Source organism: Leuciscus leuciscus, assembly GCF_965113295.1.
Source record: "Leuciscus leuciscus genome assembly, chromosome: 21".
Taxonomy (NCBI): domain Eukaryota; kingdom Metazoa; phylum Chordata; class Actinopteri; order Cypriniformes; family Leuciscidae; genus Leuciscus; species Leuciscus leuciscus.
The window spans coordinates 18,879,273-18,903,631 of NC_138745.1; the positions used below are offsets into that span (position 1 = coordinate 18,879,273).

Sequence of the window (24,359 nt, forward strand, 5' to 3'; positions counted from 1 at the left end):
ATCAATAACTTATTCTCAGCACAATCAATAACTTATTTCTAATTCGATTTCTTTTGTTACTGTTGTGCCAGGTCATACATCAAATAAGTAAATAAGCTATTGATTGTGGTCAGAAATAGATGGTGGGATTGTGTGAAAAATGTCACCAGAATTAAGACAAATGCCCACAAAATTCAAGATATGATTGTACTTGTAAGAAATATTTTTTAATACCATGATGATTAAGCAATATCACATAAGCAAGGTCGTTTTCACTAAAATGATCAGGATTGCAAAATTGAAAACATTAATTTCAACATTATGTATGCAGTCGTAACTGTACCGATTAAGGATGCAACTTCTGTGTCACTTCAGCAATACAAAGATGAATTTTGTTAATGATTTAATTTGATAAGTAACAGTTCTGTAGTGTCTTATTCTAAATATTGATCAAATAGAAGACATTTCTCAGACAGTGATTGTGGATCTTTCAGATGAATTTAAGGAGTGCTGGTCTTGTCTTGACCACACTACCAATACTTACCATAGGATTAGGCGCAGGTTAGTTATAATTATGCATAATTAATAGTTATTACTATAATAACAAACAAGGACACTGTAAAATAAAGTGTTACTGAAGCCAAAATGTATCCTTAAATAGAAAAAATTAAAAATAAGCCATCCCTAATAAATGCTTCAAATTCAGTGCACACATTTCGAATTGTCAAAAACAACAAACTTGACAAGAATGAGACTTTATTGGATTTATGTGGAGTTTATAACACTAAGATAAAGGGCAGTTTACACATACAATTACAAACAAACATGTGATTTGTATGAGCAACATGATTACCTGTACAATATTTCATACATGGTTGGTTTGTGTATTCTCAGTGCATAGGCATTACACACAGAGCAACTGTTGCACAGCACAAGAGTATCTGAACAGGCTGAAACGGAGTAAGGCTGTTTGCTTAAGAGACTGAAAATATACCACGTTTACATTACTTGACTGTAAAAACCCTCTGAGGAGGAGAATGCTTTCTAATGGAGCATGGCTGAAGTCCAAAGGGCCCCGTGTAGCAAGTCTAGCTGGACGATTTAGTGCACAGTACCACCCCATCCATTCATTGCATGACGATGTCCTATCCAACAGTTTTTAGAGAGTACTTTTCTTTAACTGTAAACAAGAGGCACTTTGTGGCAACCACAGGCATCATAACATCATATTGCACAAATCAGCTAAGAAAGAGTGACGTGAAACATATACACTGACACCTTTGAAGACGTTTTGTTTTTCATTAAAGCTGAAAATAATTTTTTTCATGCTGCCTGTGAGCTCCACACTCCCGTGCCACGTACAGGATGTCTGAGGGTCTGTGTGTTAAGGTACTGTGTCTAAATTGTCAAAATGGCAGGTGATGTGTGTCATTTCATAGAGATGAGGCCGAGGCTTAAAAGGATAGTTCACCTAAATATGAACTTTGTCATTCACTCATCCTCATGTTGTTCTAAACCTGTATGACTTTCATTATATGGACAACAGAAGTAGAAGAAAGTCAATGGGGTCCAAAACAACATTGCATTTCATTATACGGACAAAAACAGTTCTTCAAAATATATTATTTTGTGTTCATACAGGTTTGGAATGACATGAGGGCAACAATATGACAGAATTTTTGGGAGAACAATCCCTTTAAACCGGAACTCATCCCGCGATGCACTTCGCACATTAAACCGCTAAACATCCAAAAGACATCAGCTTATATTTAGACGGACTACCTGCAGAGGGTCTTTGCCAGAATGTGAACGAATACTTTCATAAATAGTCGCTTTATTTTTTTTTTCTATTTTATGCTTTCTTAAAAAAAACAAAATATTTTCAGTCATTAAAAACATTTGATTCTATTGGGATGCACAGAGACAATATTTGTCTTTTCACCTCTATCTCCTACTTTTGATTGCTGTAAAGCATTTCCAGAAAAAAAAAGAAAAGAAAAAAAAATACTGTGGACCGCTGACTGAAACCCTGCAAAGACCTGTAACAGTGCAAATGTCTAGTACAATATGTTGCTCTATTATAGTAGCTTTAAATAAGTCAGTGCTTGGGCAGAATGGTAGGTATCAAAGCAGTAGAAGAGTAAGCATTGTCAACTTCAAGTAAGGCAAATAATACCTCCCGTGGGCCCCGCCTCCTCTTCTGAACACAAAGAAAAATTATAAAACAAAAATTATCAAGCTTAATTTTGGCAGGTTTTCAGTGATGTGATAAAATGTAAACAAAATGAGAATCCTTGATAGGCTTTGCTTTTATTCCTGGATTGGTTAGTGTACAATCTCATGAAGGAAGGCCAGGTCTCCTCCTCATGTGAGGGAAACGTAATCTTTCTCTAAAGGAAGGCGAGATGTACGGTGTGTGCAGAGGGCTGGTGAGAAGAGTGAAGCCTGAACGTTAACAGTACAAGAAAGGCAGCTTACTCACTACCCTTAGAGAAGATTCTTGCCCAAGAGACTGAGAAAGGTTTTGTTTGTGTGTGTGTGTGTGTGTGTGTGTGTGTGTGTGTGTGTGTGTGTGTGTGTGTGTGTGTGTGTGTGTGTGTGTGTGTGTGTGTGTGTGTGTGTGTGTGTGTGTGTGTTTTTGGTCTGGCCACATCAGCCAGATGTATAAAAAAAAAAGAAAAGAAAAAAAAAAGATTTGGCATGCTTAAAAGAAAATTATACATTTAAATATTCTCATATATAGGGCTTTAATATTTCTGAAGCAAGCACAAGACTGAGTAAAATCCGTAGCTGCACTATGCTCATTCCAAAGGGAACGAGGCCTGTTCAAGAACAAGAAAAAAAAAAGAAAAAAAATATCGAAATGAATTCTAGCTAGTGAGGGACACAAATTGTTGGAAACTAATTGGTTATGCACATCAAAGTGCAATTAACAGTTACGACAAGCACCGCAGTGTATTTGAACGCTTGCACCATGAGGTTCTTTGCTCCGAAACGACTGTACTGTGCATTGTAAGTTTGCAGTTTAGCAAGCACCAATGCTGGATAAATGATAGAGATTTCATTAGATCATGCACGATAAGGCTACAAACACGTTTATAGGGAGCCAAAGATCTGATGTCTGACAGCCAGAAAGAAAAAAAACAACAATGTGAATGCTGTTGAATTCAAATCAAAACTTGCATCCAAGGTTGATACATTCAGAAAAGGGCTTCTCCGTGTTGACATGCATTACATGAGATGCTGTACATCATCAAATCTGACCTGTGATCGCTGTAATGAACCGTGGCCACGCGGAGCCCTCGCGCAAGATTGATCCGCATCCCACAACAGTTTTATGACTGACGCTAATGTGAGCTCAAACCATGAACCTTTAAGAAGTGAAACAGAAAACTAAACCATCCTGAAAGAGCCAATTTAAACAAGTGCCAATTTTAAAGGGGGAACTTGTGAATTATAAGAAATGAAGTGCCACTGAGGGACTGTTTATAGATTCAAATCCCATCTGCAGAAGAAAAGAGTGATGGCCACGACTTCCTCCCAGATACAATCAAATTGTAAATGACTTTAGAAACTTCTTTTAGAAAAAACATTGTATACTATTTATTTGACAACATGGAAACTGATTCCAATAACATGCACACCTTAGATCAACATTATTGCAATACTGGTTTCCCTGTTGTGTTGTGTGTGTGTGTTTGCATTTTTTTTTAAAAGAGGAGGGGAAAAAAATAAAATAATAATAATACATGGAGCTATTTGTGTTTACTGCCAATGTCATGTAGTTTAAAAGAATCATTACCACCTCCACTTTAGTAGTGGTAATAATAATGATGAAAGCAGACAGAAATATTCCACTGCACAACAGAGCCCGACTGAAACGTGGCAGCCTTCCAGCAGCATGAGAAGAGCTTCACAGTAGGTAGGACAGACTAAAGGAGGACAGACATGGGGGCATGAATGCTGATTAAAGCACTGGCCTTGGTGTCAACAGGTTGATGGAGCAGCAAATTTTAATCTCCACTGGATGTCTCCCATAAACGATCTCCCATCCTGACTGGGTTTCCTTTCTTGTGTTACAGCATGAACATGTATTTACATGATGCCGTTCTCCACAGAACATCAGTGTTGATACTTCATGGAGAGGGGCAGATGAACAAATGAAAAATTGGTCCGCATTTTTGTCCCTAAAACTGGTGGCGTTTTGTGTGACGTGTGTCTTACTTCTGCTTGAAAAAAAAAAAGGGGGGGTGAAAAAAAAAAAGAAAAAGAAAAAAAATAGTACTTGCTTTCAGTTCATATTCAAGTTTTCTCCTTTATACAACTCTATTACGTATGGTTTCTTTTTTTCTTCCCATAAAAATATTTCAAACTTTAGTAATCTGTTCTTCATCATACTGTTCATTTTCAGGGTCCGAGTCTGTTGTGTCCGAATACCGGTAATGGTCCGGTTCATTATCGCTAACATCCGGGGTTACAGATGTAGAAGTGCTGGCCTCCGAGTTGGATGATTCCTCCACTGTTTTTGTGAAGTACAGCTTCACCTAATTAAAAAAAATAAGAGAGAACATTTTAGCCAATTGAACATTTTTAGATTTATACATTGCAACTTTGGATGAGCTTAACACCACAGTTTAACACCTGAATGAATAGCATTTGGAATGTGATGAGCACCAGTGCTTAACACACCTTGAAGTTTGGAGAGAAGTATCGGTTGGCTTTATCCTTATTGGCTTTATCCAAGTCGTTCTTGGTTAAAGTCAGGATTAGATAATCCTTGTCATTCTCTCCCCGTTCTGTTGTTTGGATTCCATCCAGTTCCTTCACTAAACCTCCGTTTTCAACCTTCTCTGAGCTCTCCTCTGGTCCAGGGATGAAGAAGGTGTTCACCCAGAAGTGAAACATCTTGTCCTGTTGAACAAAAACAAACAAATAACAGCTACAATCAAGTAGTGTAATAATTTTAAAGAAAATGCAAAACATTTTATAAAAGAAGTCTTCAATTACATCTCACAATACACATTACTTTAAAGCATTTTTAAAGGAAATGTTAATGTTATAATACCTAACGCCTTTTAGTCCACACTGAGCAGTTTAGAGCGGTGGCGATAGGATCGTTTGTATTCAGCAATGATATAGAAAAATCAAACAGTGGCGATTTGCCATGGAGTGCACAAGTGGTGAATAACATGTGGGTGTAGTTGGATATACATACAGTAGTTGTAAATTGGAGTTATTAAAATACATTGTGTGGTGGAGATTCTGTTGTACTACAATAGCAGTTTCTGATGGCACACTTAAAACAAATGAAAGGGCGTGTATTTGAGCTTACGTATTTTACTCAATATATAATTGAAAAAACATTACTACATGGTTATGTAATACATTAAGTTGAATGTCCAGAAAATAACTACATAATGATATACCATTACTGTGATATCCAATGACTCATTCCATGATTGTGTTTTACACCACCCAACCATGTAAAAAGCTGTTCTGCTGCTGATGCCAGACTTACTCATTTGATATGAATGATCTTATATTTTGCTTCAATCAAGTTCAAAGTAAAAGTTATTTTAATAACTTGAGATCAAGTACCTAATTTGTATTCATTTTGTATTTCATTCCATTTGTAGCATTTTTGATCACATTTATCACTACGTTACCAAAAATGTTTGTTCTCAACAGTTCTGGTAATGCTTGACTTGACAAATTTTCATTTGTTAACATTAGTTAACTACATTAGTTAACATGAACTAAGTATGAATAATACTTGTACAGTATTTATTAATCTTAGCGTTTAATGTTAACCTCAATATTTACACTTAAGTTAAAGGTGCAGTATGTAAGAATGACAATTAGTGGTCGAAATAGGTACTGCAGTCAAATTCAAAATATCGTTGTTTCTCCCGCCAACTGCTCCTCAGACTGGACGGCGCTCACATGGGTTGCCATTTTGAGAGAGGCGGTATTAACATTAAGTGACATGGCAACGCAAACACGACCCGGGATTGATGCTGGGTTGGGGACCTAGTAACATTGCCGTGTTCAGTCCCGGAACGTGCGCTGTGTGAACAAAAGCCTTAATAATGCCGTGTCGTAATGATGACGCTGAAGTCGGGATCGTTCGCCAGCTGTGAAACGGTACATAATGCGCAAGTTTATGATCGAATCAGAGAAAAAAAAAAATGCACAAGCGTGGTGTCACGTGTCTTTACGGGACTTTTACGGGTTGTGTGTGAACGCACTCTCTGATTCCGGAAAATCACTGGCAGTGTGAATTAGGGCTGTCAAAATTGCTAAAAAATGACGTTCAAATATTCCCTCTAAAAAAAAAACATATATTCGAACTATTCGAACATCTGGTTGCGCATTTTGTCAATAACAGGACAGATTAATACAAAGAGACATAACTACTTGTATAGGTAGTTTATTTAAGTTTAAACATATTTGACAACGTATTACTTCACAAAAACAAGTAAATCACCTAATGGCCAAGACCGCAGACCTCACTCTCGCTCGCTCGCTCACTCGCAGGCACTCTTTCTCTCTCGCCCTCACCCTCATGCTGCGTTCATCACACCAAACGCGAATAGAGCGTCTGGCGCGAGAGATTTCAATGTTAAGTCAATGTAAAGACGCGTTTACGCGGGTCTGGAGGTCTTGCGGCGCGAATGAGGTACAGCAAGTAAGACGCTCTCCGCGCGTCAATTTCGCTTCAAACTTTTGCTTTTGACGCGCGAATGGATTCAAAATGTTCAAGCGTCCAACTAGACGCGAATCCGACATTGAACGCTCCGAGCGAGCTGTGCTGTGGTAAACATGGAACTTTTCCTTGACATGGAACGGTAAATAATCAAACCAGTGGAAGCCTGCAGTGCATGAAACCACTGTATCTAACCTACCTTAATCATGCTATTCAGTCAGTACAGTAGCCTACTTTAGTAATGTTTCTGTTTAACGTTAACGCTTCTTCCTGTTACCTGTCCCCTCAGGCAGCGCGCCCACTCGCAAAGCAGACCCAATATTTCCGCGGGCGTTTTTCCACATTCGAATATTAATTTTCACATTCGAAATTCTGTTTTTTTAAACTATTCGAATTTAGAATATTCGTTGACAGCCCTAGTGTGAATGAACCAAAATCAAATGAACCCGGGTCAAATCCCAGGTCACTTTATCCATGTATTTTCCAGAATCGCTGTGTGAAAGGGGCTTAGGAAAGACACAAAATAAATCTATCATGGGTCACTACAAATGACAAATTAACAGTCGCGTCCGTTACTGTAAACCTTTATTTTTGCATGATGCTGCACGCCAGTAGGTGTCAGTATAAGTGACCGTAACACTGGTCAGCGCAAGATTCTTTTATTAAAGCCACAGATGAGAAAAATCTGACACACAAAATTAGGCTATTTATTTAGGATATTGTGTCACAATTACGTCAGTATAGGTGCTAGTGCAGTTTGAGCACACGCAACAGGAAAAGAGCGTAATGGACAATGAAAATTGGCACCGTGCAGTATCACAGACCAAAACAATAACAAACATTCCACACATTTCAAAGTCAAATAACTGGCTGTATAAGTGGTTTTCAGAGAAACGAGTAAGTGAACAGCATGTTTCCTCAATATGTTCCTCAAATGCAAATATATTATGGTATTTTTATGCTTACATAGAGTGAATAAGTTACATACAGCACCTTTAAGCCCTCCTGTAGTACATTTTATCACTTAAAACTCACCTTTGATCACCAAAATAACACATTTAAAAGTTTTTTTTTTTTTATGCCTTAAAATAGCTTGAATGTAACTCTACACCCATGCTTCATTTAGTATACGTGGATCCATGAATACGCAAATTGGTCCCCGGCTCCACTCAATCACAAAATCTCGGACTACCTGAGCCACTCGTTCAACTTGCCACTAAAAGCTGCACAATGGAAAGTGGAAATACTGGTTTAATTCAGCCATATATGTTTGAACCAGAAAATAATTCAGAAGAAGAGGAGGAAGGGTATACAGGTTCGTCTACAACTCGATGTATCAGAATGGTTATGTGTTTTATGTATCGCTTATTAAAAGGTCGGAGACATAACGGTAACCGATATGATTAGTCTTTGGCTTGACAACGTTATCAAACAGCTAATAATGTGTTACTAATGTTACACAAACCATGTTCCTGTCACCATCTCAGAGTCCAATTTTTCATATTAACAAAGAAATATACCGGGATAACCTGGCTTCTCTCGGGACTCCACTGCTTTGCAGCTTAGTTAATGATATGCTAAAGCCGCTCATTCAATTTACTGCTCATTGTTAATTCATGTTAGCTAATACATCTATGTTAAAAAATGAGAACATATTGTGAAGTTTTACCATAATTCTAATAACTCTGTATAATATATAGAATTATATTCTACATTATAAATTGTTTGAATTCTGTTTGCATCAATGATTATTATTTCCTGTTTCTCACTGTAAAGCTGCATGACGGTGGTATTGGTAACCTAGTAACCAACAGTAAATAAAACACCATCAATGGAAACAGGAGTGAAGTGTCGTTCAACTCTATGAGCCGGCTCTAAGTGAACGGTGAGGGTCGGTTTCCGTCTGAGAGCAGTTTTCCCATTTTGTTTATTAATACAAGACAGAATAAAATGATTATCCTTTCGCTACACTGCTCAGCCACACGTCAAGTAGTCACTAGCTGAAGGTTACTTTGATGTGAATGTGCGTGCGATCACGTGATGACATTACCCCGCCAGCCTCGAATCGAAACGCACATACATTAGGCTATACACATTAACATGACACACAGTCACTGAACGGACTGCGTGTGGTCGAGCAGTGTGGAGAAAAGATCATCCTTAATATCCAGTTAGAAAACAAGATGAGTAACAATAGAGATCTGTAAAAGCGCTCTCTTGGCTGTTTGGGAACTGACACTTACCTTTTTCATCATCTTGTTCTGCTTGTGGAAGAACTCTACCTTGATGTCTCCACACACAGGCAGCGGCTGCGGAAACTCAAAGTACATGTATTTCTCCTCTCGCCTTGTGTGCACTGGGTTGGAGGTGTGGATTTTCACCTTCAGCTGGTACACCACAAACTGAGGATCTGCGAAATAAAACAATGTGTACTGTAATTGCCATTCCAGCTCTGTGCGACAAACTAAATGTGAGCTTATGCATTTGTTAACATGACACAGAAGAGAAGCATAGAGGAAAACAACAGGATAGAAACAGCAGAAAAATTTATACAGAAAAGACAAGTTAACAGTGGCATGCTAAGGGCCCTATTCTGAGAACAGCTGACGCAGGACCACACTTCCTATCTGCTTTGGATGGGACATCACAAACGACCACCCAAAAGTGGTGTTAGGGACTTTTACTTGTACATGGCAAACACATTCTACAAAGCAACACTGGCTAGGCTAACAGAACAGAAAATGAGAAACAATCTTTTTAAAAAGCTGACGTTACCCCAATGCCAATTGGTTTTTCTGAACCCATGTGGAATCTGCTCACTCTTGCTTTTTACAGCAGAATCCCCTTGGAGAAAAAGAAGGAGATTAAAGACTGTCCAGTGGCCTGGCCAGAGCAAGAGAGAGAGGGCACTTTGAGGTGAAGAAACGTTTAAACAGAGCTAAAAACACAACACACACACACACGTAGAGCTTTAACAGAACTGGACTGAAATATTAATGCCCATAAAAGACTATGGAGGAAACCGTAAGTGCAACATCAATTGGAAGCCCTTTAGTCTTGAGGTACGCTCTCAAAAAATTTTTTTTTAATATTCACACAAGTTGTTATAGACAGAAGAACAAAAATAAAATATAATGGAGGATAAAGTTCAGATTTCAAACAGTAGGTTGTCTAAAGCATCATTAATGATCCACCCTGGAGCTGTGTGCCTTTCTGTTTGTAGCGAGTACGGCAGGCTTGGTTAGTGTCACCAAGAATGTGTTCAGAATAGGGCCCGGAGGAGATACAGTCATAGACAGAGACATGGATGCTGTGCAACAGCGCCACTGGACAAACTCGCACTCCAAGTAAAGAGTTGGCCCTCTGGAAGCAGAGCTGCCTGGAAAATCTTTACACATTCTTGCCACTTTTACATTTACATTTTTACATTTACATTTATTCATTTAGCTGACGCTTTTATACAAAGCGACTTACAATTGCTATATATGTCAGAGGTCGCACGCCTCTGGAGCAACTAGGGGTTAAGTGTCTTGCTCAGGGACACATTGGTGTCTCACAGTGGATTCGAACCCGGGTCTCTCACACCAAAGGCATGTGTCTTATCCATTGCGCCACTACCACCCCCTTTTTCTTTGAAAACGACAGAGCTATGTGCCTAAAGTACATATAATAGTCCAGGAAGTACATTAGGTCTATCTGGATAAAGGTTAATGTCTAGGTGCATAGAAAAAGAGAAGTTTGAATTTGTAGGGTAGAATTTACAGCAGTTGAAGCAAAAAGGAAAGCCGCAAGCAGCCATGAATGCTATTTAGTAAAGCTTCCCCTTGGCACTGTTACAATAGTGAAGTGTGTGTGTGAGTGTGTTTGGCTGGGGTGAGAGACTTGATCTCCATTTCCGGAGACCCTGTGTACACCTGGTATTAATGTCTGAAATGATCCGACAAGTGGACGGAACTAAAATGAAGGTAAAATGGAGGTAGCTTTACAGAAATACATGATGTTAATATTTGTATAACTTGTATAATGCCTAATCTCCCACATTTAGCAACTTAGATGTGGCCGATAGGATCAATTGATATCCTATCACATACTATAGGATAGTCTGAAATCCTATCACCATAAAAATTATGAAATATAGCTGCAAGCACCAATTAAGGGGCCAAGCACAAAGAAGGCACGAGTATAAGACCAACTGCAACAATGAGCAATTAAAGACATATTGAGATGATTAGGCAAAATGGCAAAAAAAACAAAAAAAAGATTCAATCAGTAGTAACATGATTTATTGGTCTATCACAAAAGCAAAAAAGCTTATTGCAATTTGTTGGAATGGATGCACACCTAATATGTCATTCATAAATGTTCTAGTACATTAATCATTTAGCAGACACTTATCCAAAGCGCCTTACATACCATTGCCCTATTATTGCTTCGATTGCTTCTATTGTTCTCCTCATTAGTAAGTACTGTGACTAGTTCCAGTTAGTCTAGCACAGTACACGTAGGAAGGTGTTGTTTTTTGTTGTTGCACTTTATTTTACAGTACGTGCACTTATATAAGTACTTGGAGTACTTACCCAAGAAAGTACTGGGTAATATAAGGTAACTACATGGGTTAAGGTTAAGTTTAGGGGTAGGGGTAGGTTCAGGGTTAGTACCTAGTTTTTAACCAGTTATTGTAATTACTATAATAAGTACAGTATGGGGAACAGGACTGTAAAAAAGTGCTAGCTTTTTTTAAATAGATACCCTATATAGAATAGTAAGTGTAAGTTTTAATAGGCCAAGTGTTGACGAAAAATGTTTATTAAGATTTAACTTCACGTAAATTGTTGAATCTGGCTGAAATTTGGAATCTTTATTTTATACTTTGGTATCTGGTAAACCCATTAATTCACTCCCATGCCACAGATTTTTAAAAAGCATGTCTCAGTATGACACTTCTCAGAGACAATTCAGTTTAGTACTAATACGATCCAGTATTATAGTCTCCTCCATGTTTTCTGAAACCGCGACGAAACAGCTCAGTGAAATATTCTAGAACACGCAAAAACAGCAAGACTTTGGGTGTACAAGCACTGCTTAAGCGCTGCCAAACTGCCTGTGATTTCCCATGTGCATCTCATCGAAACAGACCCTGACATTTGTGACTGGCGCATCCCGCGTGAAATGGCCTGTAGTTAGAATCGCATGTGCCAACGTTGCATTTGTACTGTAAAAGCTAATGCTTCCTGGAAAACAAAGGACCTCCAACTCACCTACTCATCCACTAAACTAAAACAAGAGTTTTAAACTTTGAAGGGTGTGTGTAAATGTTAAAAAAAATACCTGACCACAAAAGTTGGAAAAGTCAAGACTGGTCAAAAAAGACACAGGAAGTGAAAGTTAATACCAGGTGTATACAGCGATGCCTCTCACCCAAAGCACTTGTGATCTAATCACCCGAGACGGATGATGATGATACAAAATATAAAACAACAGTGCCAGAAAGATAAAAAGAGAAAGAGCACTTACTGCAGGTCCCTCCACTGAACATAGGCACTGTCTCAAACACCATCTTGTGAAAGAGCAAGGCCACAGGTTTGTACTCGAGCTTATTCTTCAGAAGGTAGCTATAGTAGTACACATACCGCCTCTGACTGGGAATAGTCACTCCCTGTGAAATAGAAAACCACAGCGTTAATGCAAACATCTCCTCCGTGGCCTCAACAACACCCGATTTGAGTCATTAAAGGCAACATGACACATTTGAAACAGCGGTTCTACAGGGGAGTTATTTTTAACAATGCCATAGAATAATAATTTTGGCTCCCCAAAGAACATTTTAATCTAAAGAACCTTTTGTGCAATGGAAAAAAGTTTCATGGATGTTAAAGTTTCTTCATGGAACCTTCATAAAGAACCTTTATTTTGTGTGATAAGTGTAGGGTGCAACATTTGGGTTCCAGGATTAAAAATCCCATTCTTTTTCTCCATAGGGGAACTGATTCACACAGGACTTTGTAAGACTATGGGGTGTGGAACTCTATCCCTCTAGTGAACATTTTTGTAGATTTAAAAATGTAATGCATCAATCTGGCACACTTTGAGAAATTAGAATTAAGCGCTCCAAACCATGTTCAGTGCGCAAATTGAGCAAAAAAAAAAAAAAACTTGTACTTGGACTTAAAAGTGGACTTAAAGTCCCCGTGAACCGGAAGTTGCAAATTACTTTTCTCCAGTGTTGTGACGCATTTCCACGTGAAACGGAATATTGAACAGAGGGCAGGGTTTTACTTTAGCGCTCCTCCTCTCCATCTCTGCTCATAGCAGACTAATGGTTTGAGGAGAGTGGTTAAGCATTTTCAACCCACGCCGTCAAATTGACGTCATCAGAAAAGGAACGCCATTCTAGACCGGAAGTAACTTTTCAGATTTTGATTAAAGATTTCTATGGCAAAAAGAAAAGAAATTCTGTGTATTAACTTGCACGGATTAATTGTACACCACAAGACTAGTAATATGTGCTAACAAAGTAAATAGGAATAAAGTCGACATGAAATCAAAATTGACCCTCTTTTAGTTGTGATAGTGTCTCAGTCAACATTATTCATACTGGTGTTTTAGGAAGCCAAACAATTAGAATATATTAATAATAATAATACTTTTATCGTATTATTAACCCATAAGACAGCAACTTGTGCATATGTCAAACAAATGCACTGTAAAATAAATGCAAATGAAAGATTAAGCACATTTAGGAAATTACAATACTTTTGTCTTAATTTCTTCACCTGAAGAGGTAAACACTTGGGCTTTTATCTTGCTGGGAAACTGTAGTTGAGCTTTTATTTTGGCAGAAAACTGCAATTCTTATGAAAACAGGTTTATAAACATCTCATTACAAATCTAGTGAAATGCTGCAATCATCTATCCACAAAAATTCTAGAAATTATGCAAATGTGAAAATGCATAAATGGTTCCTGTTGAGTTCCCAAATGGATGCTAAACTCACATCACATGCAGAGATGAGGTTTGCTGAATTTCACTGTGAACCGAGCCACTCTGAGATGGAGAGAAAAGCCCAACAGACTATAGACTAATTTAAATTGCAACCTTTCGCGATTTTGATAAGGGCAAAAGCCATATCAAGCTTTCAATTTTTATTCATTTGACAAGATACTTTGCCAAAGCAAAAGCACAAAATAAAAGTTAGAGATCTGTTATATTGTTATAAGAAGTTGATGAAAATCAAGTTGTTTGTCTATGTGGTGTTTTTAATATGCTTTAAGACAAACCATGTACAAATGCATCTGTCAACATCACTGCTGAGTATTTTCAAAGACAGTCTCAAAAACGTGGTTTGAAACCACCACTCTCTCCTATCATCACAAACTTGTAACCAATCCCGTCAATGTGTGGGGCGGGGCTTTTTCTATCATTTCTAGGAATGCTGATTTTTAGAAGGTAGCTGTCTGACTCTGAGATAGCGAATGGGAACATGGCTTGCGCAACATTAGCAAAACATTATTAGCTGTTTGAAAACAAGCCAAAGGCTAATCCTATCAATAACTGTTATGTCAACTTTTATTCAAATTCTGAATGGATTATATATAGCCTAGTTACAAAAAGTTATTTTCTTCGTCTTTTGTTCTTTGATTAACAGACAGCAACAGGAAAATTAGGCTGATGTCACTTTAAGAGCTTATGCACGGATACATTTAATATTCAGTATTCACACAAAAAAAACAATACCCCCAACTCTGCACCAAAATTCAGGCCCTGTAACACCAGCACTATTTAACCGGAACAAATGAAACGAGAGAGTGAGTGGAGGCGGGTATGAGTCAATTTGCCGTCGGAGAGAAGACAAGAGTGAGAACGCCAAGCGTATCAGTGTATCGATACTGCAGAAAAGGAGTATTGGAATGGTTTCAGATATTCCAATACATTTTGAAAAATCTGTATTTTTGACAACAATAGCATATACTAAAAGCAAGGGTGTAGAGTTAAATTCAAGCTATTTTAATGCATGAAGTTCAGTTCAACTGTGGCAGGACAGATTATAGTATGGTGGCCCACCAGAATCTAGGTAACGAATATGAAACACTGATAACTTAAACCTTTAAAGACACACCTACTGTGAGCTATGAGGTTGTTAATTGATGGCATATGTTGTGTTGAAGCCCTTTGGTCTGATTTTCAAATACTTTTTGGATTGATTCACTACGTAGCTGGTGGGCTGGTACATGGTTTAGAACTCTTTAACGAAGAATTAAAAATTTCTATGAGAAAAACACTTCCAGAACAAAGGCACTGTTGGGGGGCACTGTTGCATTTTACAGAAGAATACTCAGGGGGAAAGGTAGGTAGGGGGATTTTTTATCATTGGGACTATGGACTGAAACGTATTAGACTATGATATTATTAATAGATAATTCTTATCCAACAGCCTTGGTGTAACTATATCAGTGCCCAAAAACATTACAATTTGATGAGACTGAACATATTTTCTTCTCTTTCAGTAAGACTAGGGACATAACTGATATGCGATATGCAGTCTATAATGACATCACATGGAGCTTGTGGTGTTGTCATTTTAGATCATCAAAACAGGTTCTAACAGCCCTTGGACTACGACAAATGATTCTTTAAAATGATAAAATATATCAAAACATTTGACCTTGTGATTTACATTTCTATACAAAAACTTGAATGAGAACAGTTTTTTTGGAAAAGCAAACATATATACTTCACCTTCTTGTCTCTGGTTCTAACTTCACCATAGAAGTCCAGAGCCTCTTGTGCTTTTTTGAATTTGCCTCGGTGTAACAAGTACGCACAAATCATGACACCCGTACGTCCCTTTCCAGCTTTGCAGTGAATGGCAGCCACATGATTGTCATTTTCACTGAGCCACTTATCCAGATCTTCACAGAAAGGCTTAATAAGCTCTAGCTGAGGAGGATTGTGGTCTTCAAATGGATACTGTGCAACTACAAGAGAGAAATAAAGAGTTAATTAAGAGACCTTCATTATCATCGCCACACAAAAAAAGATCACATTTCAGAGCCATCTGTAAAGAGCTGATTTCTGCAATCTGAGCATCTTACCTCTGCAGTTAAATTTGGCAGTATCATAATGTCTTTCTGCACATCTAAACAATACAAAGAAAAAAAGATGAGTACAAAAGTTCAATGTAACACTTTTCTGCTAAGAACTTTGAATCAATGCCAAAACCAACAGAACGTTCTCAGCTAAATAACAGAACTATTTGCAATGACAATGCACTCCATTCACAACGATCATCTTGTTTTCTTTAATCTTCAATTGAACATGAATTGCAGCTTTTTTGCTTTTATAACATCAAACTGGAAGAAATGTTCCATCAGTAAAATCCATTAAAAGAAAACCCATTTACAAAACTCAGGTTTTTTGAAACACACTTACAGATTATATATCTTGTAATAATTTTTATGCTTCGAGTCCAAGAATCTGCAGAAAGAGAACAAAAACATTGTTAATTTTCATTAAAAGAATAGTTCGCCCTTAAATGAAAATCCTGTCTAATTACTCTCCTTCATGTTCCAATATTATTTCAATGAATCTGATAGATTTACGTCCCTCCACCAAAACTGATGCTTCAAAAGGTTAATAAATCCAAGCTCAAACACGCTTGCAATGACATTCAAGTCGGTGGAGACTTTAAATGAATCGTGATACGCGTTTTAAACAGCAGGGACACTGAAGCTGTGTACGGTGACATCCCTTCAGACACGATAGCAGCGAGCAAGTTGTAACGTAGCATTAAAAGCTAGATGTTGACGTTGAGGATGCCCCATCCTCATTCAAATCTGAGGTGTGGCAGCATTTTGACTTTCCGAAGACTAAAAATGAAACCGGTGAGGTGGTTACAGACAAAACAAAAACTGGGTGCAGAATATTGCAAGATGATGTTAATATATACTAACAGCACAACAAACATGATGCAGCATATAATGCAGAGTCTCCTCCATCTGTACGTAAAAAGCTATTAATAGGCCAGACCGGCAAATTTGCAGCCCAACTCGCGAGAGCCACGGAGATCACATGGTGCTGTTTTCTGTCGTAGAAAGACCATCACGAGGATGTATTCCACAGACTGAAGGAGAAAGCTGCTGACACGTGCAGAACCAGGCATTTCATTTATTTTACTTACTACTTTATTTCTTACTTTCTCTAAATGTTTTTACATAGCCTACATTTTTTATTAATTTGTTGATTATTATGGCACATTTATTTTAATGCGTTTTATTTTTATAACTCTTGCAAGTGTAATGATACAAATTATAACAAATAAAATGTTGCCCTTATAACAAGTGACCCTGTCACTGCTGTACTTTTATTTCAGCTATTTCTCTGTACATGATGAGAGTGAAGAATGTGCCAGTGTCCGTTTAGCAGAGCAGCCTCTTGACCAGACAGACTGAGCTGAAACAACCTCCTGCCAACAAAACAGCATTGGAAGATCCCCTTGGACGGACTTTTATGGGATTTGTTTTAAAATTTCTATTTAGTTTTATTATTTAACACAAAATTTACATTTTTACAAAAGAAATGTGCAGCATTTTGTCTGAGAAATAGGAAACTTTTTCATTTATAATTTGTCTCGTCTCTTTTTGTAAAAAAAAAAAAACATGAGAAAATTGTGTCATGAAACCAGTATCGTTGAATCGTATCGCATCACGAGTTGAGTGAATTGTAACATCCCTATGGTTTATCATATAAAGTGATCGTGTCACTTCAGAAGATTTGAATTAAAGCGCTCATATGGATTTCTTTTACAATCTCTTTATGAACATTTTGAACCATCAAAGTTTAGGTGGAATACTTTTTAAAATGTTGGGAATAAAATCTCTTAGGTTTAATTAAAGATATCTTCATGTTTCAAGATGAACAGAACTCTTATGGGTTTGGAATGAAATGAGAGTGTCTTTGCCAGACTATTTCAATACACACATAATTATGCCTAAAAAATATCTACAGGTAATTTTGCCCATAAGTCTTGAGCCCAAAGTATATATATATATATTTTTTTTTTTTTTTTTTTGTGTGTGTGGAATGTATAGCCTTTCAAAGTATACTCCATTTGATAGCGTGAGTGAAAGCAGGCGGTCGATGCATGCTCTTTGTGTCTGCACTATTTTTCTCCAGAAGTTATGACTGATAAAATATCTTTGTATTCTTTTAAACTAAAGTTACGGCGATCTCATAACCCTCACACACAAGCACACAATGCTGCCGTCTTTTGTTGTGGAAATAACGTCGGTATTGTGTTGTTCCCAGTTTTTTTAGTTTTTTTTACTGTAAGTGTAAAACAACGGCCAGGGCTAGTGTTGACACCTTGTTAAACAACTGATTTGTGCAAAACAAATTCAATAAGCATGTGCGTACAAAGTACATACGGTTAAAAAAATGGGGCGGCACGCGTACCATTCTGATGATGATGACATTTCCATCACGCACTGTACGTGGACCCAAAAATCAGGGCTCGACATTAAGCCTTTTCATGTGCTTGTCCTTCAGATAAATATATCGGTCTTTCACTTATCAAAGTAAAAAAGTTGCTTGTCCACAATTTTTTTTACATTTTTTGTGGTGTATCTCTAATTTATTCTGAAGCAATATTCTCATCAGAGTTCTATCAGCTTTGACATATTTAAATATGAATATTTGTGATAAAAGTCTTTTTTTATCTTTATAAATTGTATTAATTGTGTTTAAATGTTTAAATGAAATGTTCTTAATCATTTATATTTTAAATTCTTTGCATTTGCAAATTCTTTAAATTTGATCAATAAGTTAAATTGTACACTATAGGGCTGTTCCCAATCAAATTCAATAATTTACACTGAAAAATTACACCTGCATTAAATAATGTATTTTTTGAAAATACAAATAAGAAATGTTAATATGAAAAAATATATACTTTTAAACTAAACTGGTAGTAGGTGACGGCAAGTGATCGTTTTAATGAGTGAGTCTTTGAATCATTCCTTCAAACGATTTGTTCAAACGACTGATTCGTTCAGGAATGAGGCAGTTGTTTATGAATGGCTCATTGAATATTTGACAAACAATTTGTTTAAAACGCTGAATCATTCAGTAATGAAAACAGTGTTGCTGTGAGATGCACTATGATTCTGCTGAAATCTTTATTTGGAACTATTTTCGCTGCTGAAACAACAAAAACAGTCAATATTGTGTCTAAAATGTAAGTGACTTATTATTCACTACTTGTTTGTTGAAGTGTCGAATTAAATCAGTGTCACATTTTCAATCCTGATGTATTCATGAAAACAGCACTCTTGGCCATGTGATGTTGCTTAACCTCCTATCATGTTATAAATATAAAAACTCCATATTTTTTTACAGAGTTTATTTGTGTGTGCTGGGCTCATTTGTTTCGATTTCTCCTCGAGAGGCTGCGATAGCCTTAACAGCACAACCTAGTTACTGTCAGTACATTATAGCTACATTATATATTATTATCCACTATCGATCGCCACTTACACTACGTGTAATACAATTAGAGTCAAGAGTCATTCTCACGTTTTGGTGATTCCCTAGTTCTTTTTTTTGTTATTGACGTTTTAATCAGGCTTGTCCGGTTAGGCAAGTGAAATTCTCTTTCACTTGCCTCTTCAAAAAAATCCACTTGCGTTAATGTCGAGCCCTGTACACTTTAGCCATTAGTCAAATGTCACCTAATGACACTAAATGACTAAAATAAAGTGTCTAATGAACTTAATTGTTGGGATGAAATTATACAAAACCATTATTTTAACCTGAAAAGACCACACAGACAAGGCTAATATTTGCTCTCAACCGATTTACATCACAAATGCATTTATTCATTTGACTGTGGAATGGCATATTTGAATGACACACTGCCTACCATAAGTTACACATTTCTTAAAACGTCAATGAATGTGACCACGACAATGCAAAGTCAAAGCAGTGCAAGAGGTTTAGGATGCATGGTGTGACAGGCCTAGTCCAACACAGCTGTAAATATCAGCTTTAGCTTTTTTTTTTTGCTACAACATGGGTTGTAAATGTTAAAAGTGACTCACAGACATGGAAAGGTTATACTGACTAAATCTCCAGAGACAAAACACAAAGTGAATACTTACCTTACGACGTCGTCTATGTTGTTTCTGTAGACACCCTCAAGTCTTTCAGCCGGAAAACCCATTGCTATAATATTGGGGTATATATCTGGACAGCAAAGTTAGGGAAATCTAGAGAAGTCTTACTAGGGGAACTGATGTGGACAAGAAAAAAAACGTACAAACATCTGACTAAACATTAACCCATTTATAAAGTTCACTGGCTGATTGTCTTACACATTTATAACAACTATTTAAACACATAAATTGTATCCAAAACTCTGAGGCAATATTAGTGAACAATGCAGAGCAGCAAAATGATGCCACAAGGAGCAAGGAAACTAACAAACATCAAACCCCGGTTTCAGCTGAGAACTTCAGCAATTCCACTAAAGCAGCGCTTTACTTTTTAGTTGTGCAATGAGAGCTCAGATAACAGAATTCTGGGTAATATAGAACAGATGGCTCTCGCTGTAAGAGACCAATGCATAGACCTCTAACCCAGAGGGCCACACAGGGGCACTAAATAAATCACACTGTGCCTCAGCCCAGTCTGGAATCACTTTCCTTCCTCACCTTTCCATAACGAGTGCATCACTCCTTCGGCCTGACATACACGTGCAGATCTTTATTAATAAAGACAATCTAATAAGTCCCGGATACAGCAGACAAATTACATACCTGATAGTAGCAGAGAAATTCTAATAATATCTATCAATAAGAGACAAGAGACTCACAATTGTTATATCAACTTCAAAATGTAACTTTGGAAATGCAACTAAAATATTATTTGTTAGATCATTCATGATCACCATCCAAATTTGTATCTTTTTTTTTTCTTTTTTCGCTCCAATAATAAAATCAATCGATGATTTCTGACAGAATGCTCTTTAAAGAAAAATGTAAACATCTGGTCTGGAGTAGATTACGGTAAGAAACATCTTCCTGTATTCTCGGATGGTGTAGCATGTGGTTCTCACTCCTGATCTGACAAACTTGACATTTAAGAAAACAAGAAACAACATTTTTTGACAACTATTTGGATTTGAGCTCAGAGATGGTGCGATTCTTTCAAGACATAGAGAGATCTTTAAAGGCTGTGTTTTTAAATATATAAATGTCTAAATGTCCAATGTCCATCAGGTTATAAACAGTAAAATGGTTAGGACTCACATACCCATGACACAGATTATATTATGCATGTTAACTTGTAAAACGTGCTATGGGTCTGCATTTTTAATGGTCCAGAAGCCAAAAGGCTAAAACAGAAATGCACGTGTTTAGTAAACATCCGATGTGTTTCTCTCTTTTAAAAAGCTTGCTATATACATTTTCAGACCAACATATGCAGAAACATGCACATCAAAGACTTCTAGCTTACAAAGATTTGTGCACAAAATTATCCAAATTCAAATCAGCATGACCTTTTTCAGTCATTGTTGTGTGTTTGAATCACCAAATTAACATTATCTGTATGCCATGATTGAGTCTATAGCAATATAATGTCAAGCTATTATTTCAAATATGTAAGTAATCATTTAGGCTATTAAATGATAATTTAATGAAAATTATAAATCTATTAATAATGAATAAATGGGTCACTGTATGCCATGATTGAGTCTATAGCAATATAATGTCAAGCTATTATTTCAAATATGCAAGTAATCATTTACGGTAAGCTATTAAATAAAAAAAAAATTATGAAAATTATAAATCTATCTATAAATGGGTCAGTTTTTGCAGTGGAGTCGGTGAAAATCCAATCCTTATTGTTGAGCTTTGTGTACATTTAAGAGCAATGGCTGTGCAGCGATCCTAAGGGCAGTTTCTCCATCCAGAGATGCTTTGTGCCAATTTTAATCTAATCTAGATAGATTTACATGAGTCATAGAAAATTGTTTTTACGTTTAAGTCTGGTAAACATATTTAACGCCTTGAAATCATACACGTTTTATTTTATCAGTGTCGTGGACTGTGTTGCTTTTCAGTATCAATAAATTGGGACTGAAAGAATGAAGTCATTCAACATGTATATTCTTTGAACAATCCTGTGGGAATTTAGAGGCCTGCATTCCACTTCAACTGTGTGTATGTGTGTGCGTTTTAAACGCAATGAGTGCATAGCATGATGCAATGTGTCAATAAAGTGGGACCCAAACACCATCTGAGCAGAGGTGCAAATCAATGTCCATGCAATCAATTCATTCAGTTTACTCATGTAATACACTAAAGCTAAAGCAAAGTAACATCCTTGTTTAGTGTAAATACACTTAACATTACAAAATTCTTGAAAAAACATGCACCAAAGCATGCCAGATTGTTATAGTGCTATAGAAATAAAAGCACCTCTTGAATGATTTTATTCTGCCCTCTAACTGTCCTTCCAGCCCAATTTCTTAATATTTTACACCTGCCTTTCTTGTTTATAACAGGACAACAATGAGTAGGACAGTTAAGTGAACAGGACTAGAAGTGAACGTCAACGAGCATCTTCAATAACACTGAATCCTGCTTAAATAAAACAAGCTACTAAACCACTAATGCTTTGCACTTTATCTTCAAGAATATAAACCACCAAATCACAGCCATCACAAAACCAACACTGTATCTGTGCTTTAAAGTCAAAAATGACATTGACATATGGCACATAACAGTGAGCAGGCGTCAATGACGTTTCTAAAATAAAGCGCAACAGAGGGAGTCCTCTTTAACAGGACTGTACGAATCCCTTCCTGCGATTGCATTAAAAAAAGACACTTCACATTTCCTTTTGTTCGCAAACGGACTCGTTTTTGCTCAATCAAAACTAACCCAAGTTGAGCGCGAGATCTATTTTCTACGAGCAGCTGATGCAATGGCTCTTTGTGTGACACTGCTTGTGCATTTCATCTAATCCATCGCATTATATAAGCCAGCAAGACCTCTACGCGACGCATCTTTTGTTTTAAACCCCCCAAACTGCAGTTTTCGTGCGAGAAGCCTTGAGTTGAAATGAACGCGTTTTGTGAGCAGGATTAACAGATTCGCCGTTAATCGATATATCAGATTACGTAAGAAGGGGGCAAATGACATCTTACAACCTCGCTGGCGTTGATTTTATTGTAGTCTACACATGCAACTTGCGGACATGCCTAGAAAAACGTTACTAATGAAATAAGTGCGCGTGCAGTCTGTTGATTTTCTGTCTACGTTACTCGATAACTTGGTTGAATTGACAACTGACATGAATCTAAAATGCGCTGACTTAGACTTGATCCAGTTACAAAAACCAATAGATCTAGATCATGTCAATCTCCAGTCGCCGAGTAGGTGCCAGTACCAATAGTTTCAACCAAGCAAAAAAAAAAAAAAAAAAAAAAAAAATTCATTTAAAACAACCTTAATACTCATTTCTCCTGTATCTTCTGATGAAACGTCAGAGATTTTTCGATTTGGAACAAGATGCAAGCCATTACCTTCACCGCAGACACTGGTTTCTACACAATAGACAGAACAGGGACATTTGATTGATCAAAGAGGATACATGTCAAGTCCAAGTCGAACCCATCTTCCTGGTATCTCCTTTTGTTTCGACTGACAAATTCCTTTATGATCGCAGCCATTGCTGTGAAAGGAGTCTTTAAGGTTTTTAGTGTGAGAGGGAGTATTGTTGCTTTCCGACGATACGTCGTCTTTATGCTCTGCTGGTTTCGCAGTCCCCCTGCTAGCTAGAATGGAGTCTGCTGTGGCTCTCTCATCAAGGGCCTCGCTCCAAACCACCACAGGCCCGGCTTCCAAAATGCCCTCCTCGACTCAGACGAGCCCCGGGTGAAACGATAAGCAACTTCCCACGTCTCGAATTGCAGAATTTCTAGAGCACGACAAGTCTCTGGTCGCACCGTAGCCGCCGTGATTGAGCGCAAAGGCGGAGAGAGGATCCTCTCCGGGCGCTTCACGGTTGTCAGAACCCCGCTCGCACTCAGCTCGCGCTCCGTCTAGCCGCTAGCTTCAACGGCTAGCGCACTAGCTCGTCTACACATCCTTAAAAAATAAAAGCCATCGAACATACAACAATCCACGATACCCAGGTCCCAACACATATATGAAAGGTGACAGCCTCCACCAAGAAATTAAAAACTCGATTTTTTAAATGTCGCGTAGGGGCGGTCTCCAGTCCGGTCCTTTTCATTCACTTCTCCCCTGTTAAACTCTCAAACTTCCATCATGGCTTCCCATTGAAAAAGGTGACGTTCAGACAACATATTCATCCGCGATGACAAATAGTTCCATTAATGCAGCATTTTATAATTATGCCAATGCTTTTTCTGCAGCCTATTTCAGAATATAAATACACAAATTATTAGATATACACCAGTTATGACATTAAATTAATAAATACGTTAACTATTATTTATGGGTACAGCAAGCGGAAGAATACAGACAGGGCACAATCGGACTACTTTTTGTTCCAGCGTCACGTGTGTACAGAAATGAGGGAAGTTTCCAATATTTTATATAAGATTTCAATTTAGTAATGTAGTTATTACGCACCAGCATTCTCGTTT

The 24,359-nt window shown here is 37.4% G+C and overlaps 1 protein-coding gene across 2 annotated transcripts; it reads right to left on the reverse strand.

Annotated features, from left to right (window-relative positions):
• Positions 1–718: 718 nt before the first annotated feature.
• On the reverse strand, positions 719–24,036 carry ptenb (phosphatase and tensin homolog B). 2 transcript variants are annotated; one of them, XM_082152825.1, is made up of 10 exons: positions 23,339–24,036; positions 19,840–19,924; positions 16,115–16,159; positions 15,778–15,821; positions 15,422–15,660; positions 12,200–12,341; positions 9,461–9,529; positions 8,929–9,095; positions 4,669–4,890; positions 719–4,523 (listed from the first exon to the last, which is right to left on the reverse strand). In XM_082152825.1, exons 1-10 carry the CDS (start codon positions 23,415–23,417, stop codon positions 4,347–4,349), a joined length of 1,269 nt encoding a protein of 422 aa, XP_082008951.1. In that variant the 5' UTR covers positions 23,418–24,036; the 3' UTR covers positions 719–4,346. The 2 variants fall into 2 exon arrangements, with proteins under 2 accessions (XP_082008951.1, XP_082008952.1); XM_082152826.1 differs by lacking the exon at positions 9,461–9,529.
• Positions 24,037–24,359: the final 323 nt, after the last annotated feature.

What these genes read in the sequence shown, in the direction of transcription:
- ptenb (XM_082152825.1), bottom strand. Translation starts at nt 23,417, where the DNA reads ATGGCTGCGATCATAAAGGAATTTGTCAGTCGAAACAAAAGGAGATAC. An exon ending in AACATAGACGACGTCGTAAG is followed by an intron (nt 16,160 to 19,839) that starts GTAAGTATTCAC and finishes CTCTTTCTGCAG; the next exon opens with ATTCTTGGACTCGAAGCATA. An exon ending in AGAACAAGATGATGAAAAAG is followed by an intron (nt 4,891 to 8,928) that starts GTAAGTGTCAGT and finishes TTTGTTCAACAG; the next exon opens with GACAAGATGTTTCACTTCTG.